General features: G+C 38.8%; 1 protein-coding gene across 1 annotated transcript in view; it reads left to right on the forward strand.

The window, feature by feature from the left end:
* The window catches only part of IL16 (interleukin 16), a 39,838-nt gene extending 25,362 nt beyond the window's left edge, over nucleotides 1-14,476 (forward strand). Inside the window, exons 7-22 of the mRNA XM_072345650.1 lie at nucleotides 58-200; nucleotides 834-944; nucleotides 1,875-1,989; nucleotides 2,166-2,239; nucleotides 2,333-2,546; nucleotides 3,438-3,555; nucleotides 4,499-4,631; nucleotides 5,519-5,606; nucleotides 5,912-6,387; nucleotides 7,858-7,990; nucleotides 9,164-10,256; nucleotides 11,256-11,439; nucleotides 11,905-12,006; nucleotides 12,390-12,642; nucleotides 13,735-13,860; nucleotides 14,120-14,476. Coding sequence (XP_072201751.1) covers nucleotides 58-200; nucleotides 834-944; nucleotides 1,875-1,989; nucleotides 2,166-2,239; nucleotides 2,333-2,546; nucleotides 3,438-3,555; nucleotides 4,499-4,631; nucleotides 5,519-5,606; nucleotides 5,912-6,387; nucleotides 7,858-7,990; nucleotides 9,164-10,256; nucleotides 11,256-11,439; nucleotides 11,905-12,006; nucleotides 12,390-12,642; nucleotides 13,735-13,860; nucleotides 14,120-14,313 — 3,557 coding nt within the window. The 3' untranslated portion in view covers nucleotides 14,314-14,476. The remainder of the gene's footprint in view (nucleotides 1-57; nucleotides 201-833; nucleotides 945-1,874; nucleotides 1,990-2,165; nucleotides 2,240-2,332; nucleotides 2,547-3,437; nucleotides 3,556-4,498; nucleotides 4,632-5,518; nucleotides 5,607-5,911; nucleotides 6,388-7,857; nucleotides 7,991-9,163; nucleotides 10,257-11,255; nucleotides 11,440-11,904; nucleotides 12,007-12,389; nucleotides 12,643-13,734; nucleotides 13,861-14,119) is intronic.
* Nucleotides 14,477-15,860: the final 1,384 nt, after the last annotated feature.

The raw sequence follows: 15,860 nt of genomic DNA on the forward strand, positions 1-15,860 counted from the left end.
TGCCGAGATTTCCAAAGCCAAGAGTAGTAACTTGGCCCCTCTTCCCATGTCCCACAGGTGTAAACCCATACTGGATAGGGGACATGGACTGCACAGCACCCCGGAAAGCTGTGCCCTTCAGAGAGCAGCAGCCTCATGCCCTCCATACCAATCGGAAATCACTTTCCCAACAGCTGGACTGCTCTGGAAGGAGAACCCCAGTAAGTGCTATGGGAAATTACCTGAAAAAACAGAAAAAATACACTGAGAATCTCTGATTGATGGTGGCGGCCAGCTTTCCCATCCAAACATCTTCCTCTCTGGCCCAATCAGGGAAAACAGCACCAGAGGCACCACCAGTCTCTGGCACATCTGTTAACTCTCCTCCACGAGGAGTAGGAAAGGCACTATGTCAATGAAATCCCTTTTCAGTACTATATATAATTCTTCAGTAAAAGCCACAAATGGGATCTGGGCATGGGGAATCGAGTGAGAGCACAAATGTATCTTTCTATACCACCACATAATTTCAACTTCATTCTGGTTTTGGACAATTTGAGTGAGCAGGACCTCAGAGTTCAATTCACATGCATTCAAAGAAAGCATAACACAGACCACCAACAACTGAATGTACCATAGAGAAGATCTGTTTTAACATAAAAAGCCCCAAACTCCACAGTGCGGTCCAGGAAAGTGATTAGCTGAATAATAATTGGCTTCTCAAAATGAGAAGGATTTTTTAAGCCTTTGGTAGCATTGGTTGTAAATAAGAAAATCTAAAATAAACGAGTTACCCTAATCTGCATCAAAGAATGGCTGGTTCTGCATGAAAATTGTACTTTTTGTGTTCACAGGCAATTTCAAGGCCATCTAGATCACTAAGTACAGCACAGCTGGTGCATACATCTTGTGGCTCACAGGCTTCGGTAATCTCTAATATTGTGTTGATGAAAGGACAAGGGAAGGTGAGGCTGGCTCTGTTGACTTACATGGTGTACTTACTTATGGTGTTATGCTTCATTCCTCAACTGCAAACTGATAATGACTTCAGGTACTCAGGGTGCTTGTAGACTGCCAGTTCACAGCAGAACACAGAGAATACAGGATACCAAAGTTATGTACTTAGACATATTCCTCTTGAACTTGTTGAGTAAGTTATTAAAACTTATTTGTTTCATATTCTATCTGTAACTATTTAAGCTGTGAGATACCTCTCAGAAGTTGTTATATGACGTATGATAAGCATCATTTACATAATCATCACTTACCGTCTGTATTTTGTGAGCACAGAAGGACATCATCAGCTCAGTAATTTCATTTCTCACTTAAGGCCCCAGAGGTATGAATTAGTCTGACAGGATCCTTCTGAGAGTAGTAGATAGTTTGACCTCTTATATAAGGAGGAAAGACAAAAAAGAATAATCGAGGAGAAGCATTTACTTACAAGGATCTATACTCATTGCTTAAATTTACAACACACATTAACCTGTTTGGTAGAGGATAAGGGAAAGATATCACCACGAGATCTGAGTGTCTGAAGTTAGTTGTAAGATCAAGATCTTCTATGGTTCTTTTATCAGTTTCATTTATGGGAAAGGAAGTCAAGAATGCGGATAAATGGATCTCTCAAGGTCACGTACTGGTCCAGGGGCAAAATGAAATGTAGAAGCTTTCTTATGTGTTCATAATGGGGAATTAATTGATTGCAACTGAATTGTGAGAGTATTCAGCTGAAATTTTCATTTGCTTTTCCTACTGGCATGTGGTTGACTGTCTTTCACAGGTTATACTATTTTGTTTACTAGTATTGTCCATGTAGCTAATGCCAATGATGCTGCAAATAGGATATGAAAACTAAACCTAGGCTCACACACCATTTTTCTTCCATAAATTAGGGTTTGGGCTTCAGCATTGTTGGAGGGAAAGACAGCATTTATGGGCCAATAGGAATCTATGTCAAAACCATCTTTCCTGGTGGAGCTGCTGCAGCTGATGGAAGGCTACAAGAAGGTGAGAAATCCATCTTTTCTCCCTTTTCCCACTCCAGATTCCCAAAGAATATCTAAAGGAGGATTAAGTGAAGATGAAGGTTAACAGAAATGAGCCATAAGTGACTTTTACATCTGCATCCATTATTACGTCAATACAGTAATAGTAACTTTTTTTTTTATTGTTTTGAAAAACAGGTGATGAAATCCTAGAACTGAATGGAGAATCAATGCATGGATTAACACACTATGATGCTTTACAAAAATTCAAGGTTATGTACTCTCCTTCCAGAACAGTTTCAGTCTTCACACGCAACATGCATGTAAGCTCGACCCATTCAATCATTATCTTTTCTTTCCAACAGGCCAAAAAGGGTCTTCTGACACTCACAGTCAGGACAAGCTTCAGCACACCTCATTCTGCTTCCAGCTATTTCTCACCCCACTTGTGTCAGTCACTGAGCTCTAGTATATGCATAACCAAAGAAAACAGCTCTTTCAATTCTGAAAGTCCAGTGTTCTTATTAAATGCTGCAAAGCCCAATGACAGGGTCATAATGGAAGTTAGCCTAAACAAAGGTAAGTGCTAAAATTACTTAATTAATTAACTTAGCACTGGCAAACAAGGCATTGATTCACAAATCATCACTCATGTGCTATCTGCATGTCTTTCCTCACTAACCTGATTATTTTCCTGAACTAAGTTTTTTTTAATATACTAAAGTAGACCGTGGTGCCTCCAGCACTAACAACAATCTATCAACAGTGGCTTTTGAATACCATCTGTCCTCAAGAGTCAATTATACCATTTCTTCACTCAAGTGTTGTCATATTCATATCCTTCAGATGAAAAAGTAAATCTCTTAGCAACAACTAATTCCTATGCAGTTCTTATCCTTAATTATTCAAGTATGCTTCATTCTGAAGATGGCCCTAAAAAGAAAGAAAATATATACTTATGTCTTCCTGTATTTCTGCCATTTCTGCTCCAACTGTTACCTTTTCCTATATATGAGCAATAGCTGAGTGAAAAACGTTTTTAAACACAGGATCAACAAAACAATGAATAAAGTAAAGTTTCTATGAAGTGACTTACCAAACAGAATGGGATCTGACATTGAAGCGTGCAGAACAAAGAAGTCTATTTGCAGAAATCTTGAGCTGTATTGGAGAAAACAGAAAGAGGATTGAAAGTATATATCAAAAAACGACCTCCTTAATTTTTGGTCTTTTTGTTTCATTCATGTCATTTGAATTCCGCTGTCACAAAAAAATATGTTTTGCAAAATAAACTTACATTGCATCCTATGTGTAATACGTATAATTCAGGAACACAAGAATAGGTTCCTGGTACGTACAGAATAAGTTAAGTAAATTGAAATCAGCGTTTTTTAAAAGTGTTCTCTCCAATTGTTTGTTTTGACCATATATTATGCTTTTTTTTTCTTATTATTATCACTAATTTTTCAGAGCCAGGGGTTGGCCTTGGAATTGGGTTATGCAGCATCCCTTACTTCCAGTGTATTTCAGGCATTTTCATTCACACGCTCTCACCAGGTTCGGTGGCACATATGGATGGGAGACTCAGGTAGGATGAGAAAGTTTGTCTTATGATAAAATTTTTCCATTGTTCTGATATATTTAATGACTTTATATTTGATCTCGTGAGGCAGGAGCCTTATGGAGGTTTTGGGTTAACAGTACCTGTGCTATTCTGAGGGTCTGAGAATGCAAACGTTTGCGATAGCCAGAAACATCACAGCCCAGTGGGACTGTTGTCACCTGTCTCATCTTCCCCAGTGGAAATGCAGTTTTACTGAAATGAACCCTAGTGGAAGTATAGAAATTTACCTCATAAAATTTATGCTCAAGTAGTCATGTTGAGCACATTTATAATTGAACAGTACACAGCTTTTTCAGTGAAGCTTTAACTTAGGTTCTATCTCTGCATGCCTAGGTGCCTAACTGAAAGAACAAAGTGGTTGCACACTATTGGAAAGTTTGATATGAATCAGTGCCTTCAGAAGGCTTCTTAATATATATGACTATTTGTAGTGAAAAGGAAGAGAGTGGACAGATTGGAAAGATCCAGTTCATGCATCACCAAGATTACAATAGTTTGTCACTAGAATTGTGTTAGCAAGCTATTCATATGTAGCAGAAATACGAACATCCTTTCTCAACCAAAATAACACTAGCAGACCATGACAATGTGAGAAGTGTTAACTTGGTAGGACGGAAGGAAGCTGTGGGTGGAAACAGAAGCTGAGCTGCATACAGCAGAAAGATCAAAGACACAAAGTAGGAGTAGCTAAGCATGAAGTTCATAAGCTGCATGCAGCAATGCAGTAGATCAAAGAAAACTTGACATTCAGCTCTGTTTTCTGTGAACAATGAGACAATGCAGTTCAAATCTGTGATCAAATTAGAGGTCAACCACGTGAATCCGCTTTTTGAACATTTCTGCATGGGTGAAACAAAAATGGGAGAAAAAATGTTTTACTCACACTTTCTTTTAAATGTCTCCGCAGGTGTGGAGATGAAATTATTGAAATTAATGAAGCATCAGTGCAAAATATGACTCTGAATGAAGTTTATGCTGTGCTAAGCCATTGTGATCCCGGTGCGGTGCAGATAATTATCAGCAGACACCCTGAACCACAGGTAGCACTGTATTCTCATTTTCAGTAAGACACGTAAAGATAAACTAAGATTAAGAAAGAGAAGAAGTGTTAATCTCCAAACAGGTTAAAAAAAAATGTTGCTAACGAAGATGCTGATCTCATTATAAGCATCGTTGCAAGCATATGAGACTGATTAAGGTACAAACCTAGGATATGTTCTTGCACGTAGTCATGTAAGATTTGAAGATTGCTTCAACAGTTTATGTGCTGTAAGGAAATCACAGGAATAATATTTAAGGTATCAACAAAATTATATACATCAGAAAAATGAACATTATTCAAGAAATAATTCTTAGTAAGAAGACATAGATGTGAAGGAGGGAATATATATTTCTCCTCTCCCTCCTGCATCCCCCTCCCCCCAGAAAAGGAGTTTATAGAACCATTTTCTATATGGTAATTAAAATTTAGGTCTTCCTCTGCTGTTTGCTACCCAAGTAAAATTTTTGTAAAATCAGATATATCTCCAGAATGCTTCTTAAAACCAACTACAGCACAAATTATTAACTTGAATTTGTTGCATTAAATTATCATAAAATATCAACGTTAAACTACCTTACACTGATAAAACCCAGTATTAAAGTTCTAGAGAAATATGCAGAAATACATTTATCAGTAGATCCTATTTTACCAAAACAACCAATGTAAATAGCACATGCATAGAGAAATTTCAGCTCTGTTAGTATAGATGCCACTATAAAGGTGTGCAATTGTTTACCTTTAGCAATGCTAAATGATATAAATAGGTCTATTCATTTCAATTAGAAGACTTAGAGGGATTGGGAAGCTTTGTGAGAGGAATAAAAGTTTAAATGTTACTCACTACACAGTAACCTTGTAAGAGTGTAATGGTGTGGCATTTCCTAGGTGTCTGAGCAGCAACTAAAAGAAGCTGTTGCACAAGCTGTGGAAAACAACAAATTTGGAAGGGAGAGACATCAATGGAATAGTGAAGGTAAGGGGATGAGTGCATTCACTGACATGCAGTAGTTTTGATTTTTGAAGAAATAAGGACCAAAGAAATAAGCAGTAAACCATACACCTGATACTGATATAATATAGGGAAAACGATGCTATTTTGCTGTCCAAAACTCTAACCACTGACCATTCTCTCACAAGCCTTTAACTCTTTATATTGTTTGATGCATAACTTTGTACCAGATGATGGTAGGAGAGAGCTACAAATTTAACCAGCTGGATCATAGAAGTAAGCCCTTGTCACATATCTAACCAGACATTTTGATTGTGTTTCTTATACAGGTGTTAAAAGACTAGACACAAGCTGGCATGGAAGACACCCATGTGAAAAGCATATTGAAAGGAACACTGCTTATTGCAATCGTAAAACCCAGAAACTGATGACTCGCTCCAGCAGTGACAGCAGCTACAACCCCAGGTCCTTGTGTAGTAATGGTGCTGCATATCAACTGAGTGACTTGAAAGAAAGGGTACACAGCATTGATGTACCAATTACCAGACAGCCTGGCCTGCTGTATTCATTGTCTGGAAACAATTTTGAGAGAAATTCCCCTCTTACTTGTAGTGAAGGAGGTCAACCCTTGCAAAATGCCAAGAAATCAACAGAGATTCTTGTTAGAAAACCTAAATCATCAAAGCCCAAACCTCCACCGAGGAAATATTTTAAGCAGGACTGCACAGGAAATGATCAGAGCATTACAGACGGAAAAGAAAAGCTTGTATCTGATGCATCTGAATCACCTTCTGCAAATGTGCAGGTAAATCAAAACATGTGTGTGCATTTGTAAGCCAGGCAGGGGACTGAGTAGGGCAAAGAGAAGGGCTGTGCGTGATAACAGGAAGTAAGCCAGGATAAAAAAGAGAAGTGTCAGTGTTTGTGAGGCCTGGGGGGAGGGTTTGAAGGCCTTCAGTTTTGAGAATATAGGAGTAAGCCAGTTGAGCGTATATTTGTACGTTACTCGGTTCCTTTTCTTAGCTAAGACAGAAGGAAGGTGTTTCACAGTTGCATAAGTGTGAGGGACTGCGAGATCTGCGTGTTGAAACAAAGTTGTGGCTTGTTTAAAAATGGAACCTCTTTCCTTGGGGTTTAGCAATATGCCAGCAAAAATGAACGGAACTCAATGCAATACATTTCCCATACTGCAGAGGTCAAAATAGACCAATGCAGCTTAGAATGAACTTTGACTATAATGTTAACATTCTAGAAATTTCAGTTTTCATCAACAGCTACTAGAAAATTACCTACCAGAAGTTAAATTTGAAGCTGTCAAGTGGCTGTTGGATTTACCACTGCATACAACTCACTAACCTTCACCTGTCAGTTATTCCAAGTAAGGCAAAAAATAATTGATCTTAAGATCAAAAAAGTCAAAAGCTTCTCTATTATTGAAGAAAACTTACTCTGGAAAGAGGATCTGTATGTCTCAGGGCAATATTTCTTGAAGTCCCATGAAGAAAGAGTTTCTTGCCAGAATTCATTTTAGATCATGAAGAGAAGGTTTCATTGCTGCTGTAAATGTGGAGAAAGGTTTTCCTAGAATAAGTAAGTTGCATAACAACCACCACCACATTACAGAAACCTAAAGGAATTCTTCTATTACTGTTGTTTTTGCTTTTTTTTTTTTTCAGGACATACACAGTCCTGATTGGTTTTGCTTCCTATTAGTAATTCTGTAGTTTAAGTGCATATCAGTCAGCTCTACCAGCACCATAGGATGGCAGCTTGGTGTTACTGGTTACAATAGAATCAAGTAATTCAAGAACATCTGTTTATGGTGTTGAGTAGCATTCATTGTAACCTCAAGGTAATCCTTTCACTCTATTTTTCCAGTGAAAAACAAACAAACAAACAAACAAAAAAACAACAAAAAAAGGAGAGTTCTGAAGGTAATGATTTAGCTTATTCAGCTTGTCCTTGGTGCAAAAGATGCTCATCAGAAGAAATTAGTTTATGGTGTTATTGCCACTGACTACATTTTTGAGATATCAGCTGCATTTTTTCAATCTGTTTGCAAGAGTACCATAAAATACCACGCTGGCTTTCTTGAAACAGAGAAACAATTTCATTGCATAAGGATTACATCTCAAGCAGAAGTAAAAACTTGATTCTTATTCAAATATCTTCTACCAGATTACAAACAGGTGAAAATGCATTTTTCTTCGCAGTCATGTAGCGTGGTTTGCATAATTACATTCTGACACACTTCTATTTCCTGTTTGCTCAGCAGGAAGTTAGAGAACCAATGCTAGAGGGACAGCAAACAGACGTAACTCACAGTGTCTTCACCACTTCTCCTACAGCTTCTGAACACATAACTGCTGTTCCAGCGGGCAGAGATCAAGAAAGAAAACCAAACTTAGGTATGTTTGATATGATTCTTGCAGCTGAAAGTAGCATTCTTTACGTGCAGACTTCGCCCATAGTTGTAATTTTTGAATTGAAGAAATTTCAATCCATTGATTGGTCTTTGACAAAACAGAATCTACATTAAAAGCAGCATACTGGACTAGACGATTTGTTGTAAAAAGTGAAAATGGACAAGAATACTATTACTGTATTTTTTCAATATAAATAAGCCTGTCCTTATTTATAGCGAAAAAATGACATTCAAGTTTTATTTCAGCATTTCTAGAATACATTGCTATGTTTAGCCTCAAGGCAAGTACCATAATTGTACATATCACTGGTAATAAATTACTATCTTCTTGTGCTTGACAGAATGAAAGAAGCAGTATTAGTAGAGACCTCAGCGCTGCCTCTCAGTATTTACAGGGGAGCTGTAAGAAAGAAGGGGACTGACTCTTTATCAGGGTCTGTAGTGATAGTGATAGGACAAGGTAAAATGGTTTCAGACTAAAAGAGGGGATATTTAGATTGGATATAAGGAAGAATATATATTTTTTTCACTGGCACGGGCTTCCCAGAGAGGCTGCGGTTTCCCCATCCCTGCAGACCCAAGGTCAGGCTGGACAGGGCTCTGATCACCTGATCAGCTGTAGGTGTCCCTGTTCAGTGCAGGGGATTTGGACCAGATAGCCTTCAAGAGTCTTTTCCAACTCAAACGATTCTATAATTCTACATACTAAATGATCTCAAGAGGCTCCTTCCAACTTAAACTGTTTTATGTAAATCTATAACTTCTGGTTCATATCACGAAAATCAGTAATGCTTACTTATACAATACATCTTTCTTTACACTGTTGCAGACAAAAATAACTGCAACTGCACAAACAAAAAATTGCTCCAATTCATGTCTACTGCATCTAACCAATTTGGAAATTACAGGACCCTTTAGAAAAGGGATCATATTCCTGAGCATGGAGGAGCCCTGTTTTTCAGATCATTTCAGCATCAGGAAACAGAACTTGTAGATCAAGAGTTGTGAATTTAAATAAGGCTTAAATTTTCTAGAAACAAATATACTTCTCAGAGACAAGTGCAATTCAAATTTAATGAAGTACTAACAACACACAGGTAAAGGATGGATGAGGGGAAGTATGAGGCAGCTTGATAATAATGTTTCTCTAATACAGGATCTCCACTTTCATCAATACGGAGGCCTGTCCTTAAGAGGCAAGCACGGGTAGATTATACTCTTGACACTACAACAGAAGATCCTTGGGTTAAGATTTCTGACTGCATAAAAAGTTTATTTAATCCCACCATGAGCGAAGACAACAGCCACTTAGAATTGCAACCTGGCATCGACACAAATGAAGGACATGAAAATCGAAGCAACTCAGAGGCAGTTCTGCAGAAATCAGAATCAGAAATAGCCAGTTCCAAAGCATTAAAATCAGATGAAAGTGACGCTGTGAAAAAGGGCCCTCCTGTTGCACCTAAGCCAGCCTGGTTTCGACAAAGTCTGAAAGGACTGAGGAAAGTGAATTCAGACCTCAAACCACAGGCAGATCAAAGTCCTTCCAGCCTTCAGAGTGTTTCCACCAAAGAACTGCAATCCAGTTTATCCCGCCTGACTTCCAGATCATCGATCAAACAAAGAATAAGCTCATTTGAATCTTTGAGTGCTCCGCAGTCACCTGAAAAAGTACACCGAAGGCTGAGCCCCAAACCATCAGTCCAGAAGGAAAACTCTCCCTCTGCAAAATGGTCAGAAGGGGCCTCAAACCATCTCAGCCAAACCTTTCACCAGCACTCTGAAAACAGCCAACAACAGTCAAAGTCATCTGCGGTTATGGGTACAAAGAGCCTAGATAGATTTTCCTGTCCCAAGGACATCCTTGCAGCCAGCTCAGGGAAAAGCAATGATGCCAACACCAAAAATCCTCCAGGCCTTCTCACTGCAGAAGCTATTGCAATTTCCCATGTAGCACCAGTAGCAAAAGTGCACAACCTGAGATCGCGAAGCTTTCCACTTACCGCCACCCAGTCTTGTGAGATGATGAAGACATTTGACGAAAAATATAGCAAAATCTATTCCATCAGTAACCAGGTGTCATCTGCTTTAATGAAGTCTTTGCTTTGCCTTCCTCAGTCCCCAGTTCCTTCTGGAAACAGTGCATGGGAAGCTCTGGACACATTGTCTCAGACCTCTGCAGAAGAGGATGGGTCTTCTCTCCCACCTGCAAGTGAGAACCATCACCCAGACACCGGATTTTCTCTAAAGTAAGATACTGTATTTGAAATCAGATTTGCAGATCAGTATTGGTGAGTCTGTGTTGATTAGATGATAATATTTTCAGGCAGGAGCACACAATAGTAAAGAACAGAGACTGGCAGAATGACCCACACAGGTGGTAAATTTGTTTTTTTATAAGCATAGACATACTTCAAGCTTCCACCTTGTTCATGAGTATTTCTAGTGACTCAGTGGTAGAAACGGAAAGTGAAACAGACATCGTTACTGCATGTACCAGCAAGGAAGCAGAGGAATTTTAGTGTGTTAATTCCAGAAGATGTGAAAACCTTACGGCTTCCCAAAACTAAACTAGTTGTAGCTAGTCACTGTGATGAGATGGTGCAAACATCCTGATGCACCTCACATTTGCCCTTGGTTTTGTTGCATATCATTGAAATAATACTACTGCAGGCCTAAAAAGAAGCAGGTCTGTCTCAAATACATGAAGGTGATGTAGCCAGAGCAGGGCACAGGCATCCCCCGAGAAAAAAGGCACCAACAATACTAAGCTTGCCCCCAACATGTTTTATATGCATTTTCAGTTTTTCAAAGACTGGGGGAAACAAGAAAAATCAATAGAGGTATTTTTAGCAAAATACTTCAAAAGCACATACAAGCCTTCTTTCAAAACTCTACTGTACAGATTACAAGAAATAATAACAAAACTCTACTGTTTGCATTCTCAGGGAAGATCATTATAATCACATGAAAATGAGAAACTGAAGAACAAAAACACAACAAAAAACACAGAATGTTTATTTAGATCCGTGTTAGCCTAGAGCCAAGAGATGATTATTCTGTGCTACTGATCCTACTTCTTCTAGGCTAATACGATATACAGATGTATTCATAATACTTATGAGAGGAATTACCGCCCCAGTGCTGGGGGGATCGAAAGATGACTGCTCCAGAAGTGTCTGCTCTGTGCTTTTGTATGTCTTTTCATAACTCAGTGTTTCTTCTTTATTCTTTTCACAATGGGACAGCCTCTCAGAGCTGAGAGAATACACTGTGAGCTTAGCAGATAGCGAGAAAGAAGAAGAGAAACAGGAACAAGGCTCACCTCAAGCGTCCGGTGTGTCAGGGCAGTCTGTCATCTCTCTTCTTTCCCCTGAAGAGTTAGCAAAGCTCATAGAGGAAGTCAAATCACTAGATGAAGCGACCTTAAAGGTAAATCGGCCTTTATTCAGTGTGATTTTTAGCATGTGGAGTGGACGTGCCTGGTTTAGCTTTGCAACTTCATGTTATCACAGATAAAACTTGGAATAAATGTTTAAGCTGTGGAACTAATATCCATGAGCTGCAAACCAGATTATTTTTTCCTCTTTTTCTGCACTTATATAATTAAGCATTTTCTGATTCTATCATACTCTTAAATTTGATTAAAAAAATAGTCAGATCTAATTGACTCATGTTTCCAGAAACATTACAGTTTTGGACATAACATTTCATAATAGAGGTAACTGATAAAGAAACATGTAAATGTGATCAAAACAAAAGACTTAAGATGTCTCAGCATTATGCTTAAATCCTCATTACAAAATGCTCAGTGTACAAATAGAAAATGCACGGATTTTCCAGTCAACTCAATGTATGTATTAGAATGTTCCTGACACGATTTATTTTTCTGCCTAGGAATTAGATGATATTCATGTTACAATTCTGCATAAAGAAGAAAACACTGGGCTTGGATTCAGCCTGGCAGGGGGTGTAGATCTAGAAAACAAAGTGATAACAGTAAGTAGCATCTTTCTCAAAAAACACCCTGAAACAACTACTCTGTCTAAAAATACATATAACTTCCTGGTTTTCTGCTACCGAGGTTGGCTTTTGGAATAATTAAAGTAGGCTCACACGGGGTCAGAAAAATCTTTGTTGTGAGAATGCACAGAGGTGTCTTCTCCAGGTAATTATTAGCAGAAGCGTCCTGTTTCCTTGGGTATCACCCTCCCATACAACAGTTCTTAAAGCCAACAGCCCTCAAAAGCAGGAAGCAACCGCCTGGCAAAGAATGGAAGATACACAAGTGAAAACTATTAACTGAGTAATTTCTTTTCTCTCTCTCTTTTTTTTTCCCCTCTTTTCTTGCATGCCTGTATGGTAATGGGGCTTTTCAATAGGTTCACAAGGTGTTTCCCAATGGACTAGCATCTCAGGAAGGAACTATTCAGAAAGGAGATGAAGTACTTTCCATTAATGGAAAGTCTTTTAAAGGGGCGACTCACAACGATGCCTCAGTGATCATGCGACAAGCTCGACAACCCAGACAAGCAGTTGTTGTCACTAGAAAAGCAAAAGATGGAGAGAAAAGTCACAATGTTTCAATTGGCTCTAGCACATCTTCAGTTGCAAGTGATACCTCGCAAGAATCAGGTAAGTTCAGCAGCATTGCCTCGCAGCCGCTACCTGCTTGGTGTTTAATCAACGTTTGACAGGATGAGAGTTAATGGCTTTGAGTCAGGGGAGGTTCAGGTTGGATATTAGGAACCATTTCTTCTCACAGAGAGTGGTGAGGTATTGAAACAGGCTGCCCAAGCAGGTGGTGGAATAACGATCCCAGGAGGTTTTCAAGAATAGGACAGACACTGTGCTGAGTGACATGGTTTGGAGCGGTCACAAGCATGGGCTGATGGTTGGACTTGATGATCTTACTGGTCTTTCTAACCTTGATGATTCTGTGATTCTGATATCATCACCTGAAATCATGGGTGCTCATGGAGCTGCTCAGCAGTGGCTGGGTAAATCTGAGAATCACCATCAGGGACAACACGGTTTGTGAAACATTCCTGAAAGAGATATTTGGGATAATTTGGGAAGGAATTAATGGATTTCTAAAGTAAATGAGCACTCTGAAAAAAATCAGACCAAACCAAATCAGAAAACCAACCAACAACCAACTGTGAGATCCTCCATATTAATTTCTGAAAGCATCTGTTATTCTAGTAACAGGCCTATCTGCAGTTAAAGTAAAAAGTCAGTGATTCTGAATTATAATATTATGGTTTCTAATTTGAAGTTTTCACATTATAAGACTGTTTTCCTTTGTGAAAGAGTTACTGGTTTAAACAACGTGCTGGTGATTAATGTAGCAGGTGGTGCCATCCACAACTACAAGGGCAGACTAAGTTGCAGCTTTCTGGTTAATAAGAATTTCAAAACTAATGTCAAATCAAGTATGCTGAGTGCAAATTCTGTTCACAGAACAGATATTTTAGTTCTAGAAAATATCACTCTTTCATTTTTATAGTTCTATTCTGCTGTGTGTTCAAACACAACGTTCTCTCTCCAGCTTTCCAAAAGGCCGTACAGTCACAAAGCAAGGAATTAAAAGCTACCATTTCAATTTGGCACTTTTTAGTGCCTTTGCAAATAAAACAGATGCTCATTTATTTTTATTTTTTTAACAGATCTCATAGTTTTCCAGGTTATTTTGTGCCCACCTGCTAACTTTCCATTTATTTCCAGCAACCGAAGACACAAACTACACTATAACTCTAGAAAAAACAGCTGCTGGTTTGGGATTCAGTCTGGAAGGTGGAAAGGGCTCCATTCATGGAGATAAACCCATCATCATCAACAGGATATTTAAAGGTAAACACACTTCAGTGTGTAGCTGGAAGGTTCTTTGTTGATAAAAAGTAGTGTAGTTCATAACTGACTGCTGATTTATACTCGTTAAAAGGGATTTTTTGTAAATGCAGTGTTATCCCATGCAATACAAGCAGTTTTTGCCTCCTGGGAACAGGCGATTTATACCAAACATGATGGTGAACACTAATGAGTGAGAGATTAATTAAAAACTCCCCCATACAGAGAGAATTCTTACTATTTTTTCTTCCTCCCCCTGCAGGAACCTCATTGGAGCAAAGCAGCCCAGTTCAACCCGGTGATGAGCTATTACAAGTGCACACTACAGCCTTGCAAGGACTCACTCGTTTTGAAGCATGGAATATAATCAAGGCATTGCCTGATGGGCCCATCACAGCTATCATCAAAAGAAAGAATCCAAGCTCCATTACCAAGAAGGCATCTGAAACTTTGTAAGAGGAGTAATTAGACTACTGCCAATATTAAAAGCAAAAAAGAGAAGGTGTGGTTCATCACGTACAGACATCTGGCTAGCATGGCGAGATACTCTGAAACTGCATATGAAAGATACATACAATTCTACTGCCTCTTAGAGAAAGCTGTTTGGGATGAAAGGAGATGTGAATGTACATGATTACTATTTCAGAAAATTGTTTCAGTGTTAAATGATAACAAAAAATGACTTTATAAATAATATACTGGTTGTACTAAGATGTGAGAGCGCTACAGTGCTCTTATTTTAAGCCATTCTCTTTCAGACTGAGAGCACATTCTGCAACAAAATGTTCACTTCTGCTTTACTAGTTTTACATCTCATGGTATTTCAAGGGTGAGGCAGGAAGCTGAGGGTAATAGAGTGAAGGTTCTTCCAACCTTCCTTTGATCACAGATCTCACAGGACCAGAGTAGAACAGCAAGGCCATCTAGAAACAAGAGGGCGCATTATTTTTAAATATCTTTGTATTATTTTTGTAAGGAAAAGTGTCAGTATTTAGAAATTCAGCCTTTTGAATTCAAACTTTTACTCTGGAAACAATAATTTGGACACAAAACTATGCTGCAAATGCTGCTGCCTGCATTCTGGTACCACTCTCCCATATGCTATATAGAGTTCCACGAGCACAGAATACATCAGATTACCTCAGTGTTATTTTGACAAAGGTGTCCTCACCCAAAACAATATAAAAACTGACACAGAACCACCAAGGTCAGTTAGATCTCCTTTTTTCCCCCCTCTTGCAATGGTGCTCTTCTTACCTCACTTTACATGTTTTCTCTATTGCCTTTATTTCCTGTCATCTGTCAGGATCAAAAGAAGTGCAAACACACTGTCAAAAGCAGCACATCTCACTGGGAGGCACTCCAGGATCTTACAGGATGATCTTTGCTATGACATTTGCATCTCTGATTTGGCATGGCAGAAGGATGAATGTCAAGTGCTCTTAATTGCTTCTGGATAGAACAGAACATGCTGAGCACTCAGAAAAAGACGCCTGAAGTTATTTTAATGAAAAGCCTCAACCACCACCTTTCTTGTTCAGTGCTATAAAAATAGAGTAAAAATAATAAAGAACTAATAAAAAAATCCCACTATCTGCAAGAGGTTTACTTGCAGGAACAGCAAGTGGTGACTTGAGCTCCCCTCACTGAACTTTCTGCTAGTTAAATTAACCATAATCTTGCAAAGACTTGCCTAGGTACTTAACCTGAGGCCTGAATAAAACCTGTAGTATGTTTAGTATGTATGAGCTTCTGTAACATCAGGGCCAACATCTCTCCTTATTGAATTTATTACCCTTCTTTAAGCACAGAAAGCAGCAAAACAAATAGGAAATAAGGACCAACCACGGACAAAGGAGTCAAGAATGAGTGCCCTCACCAAAACAGTATATCCCCACTTAATGGAGAGTGCAAAATAAAGGGAAGGCTACTCGCTGCCTTGATGCGCTGAGTTCTGATTGATACTGGAGGTCCAAGAGGCGCTTCGAGGTTCCCTGTGCAGG

Source organism: Excalfactoria chinensis, chromosome 10 (assembly GCF_039878825.1).
Source record: "Excalfactoria chinensis isolate bCotChi1 chromosome 10, bCotChi1.hap2, whole genome shotgun sequence".
Lineage (NCBI taxonomy): Eukaryota > Metazoa > Chordata > Aves > Galliformes > Phasianidae > Excalfactoria > Excalfactoria chinensis.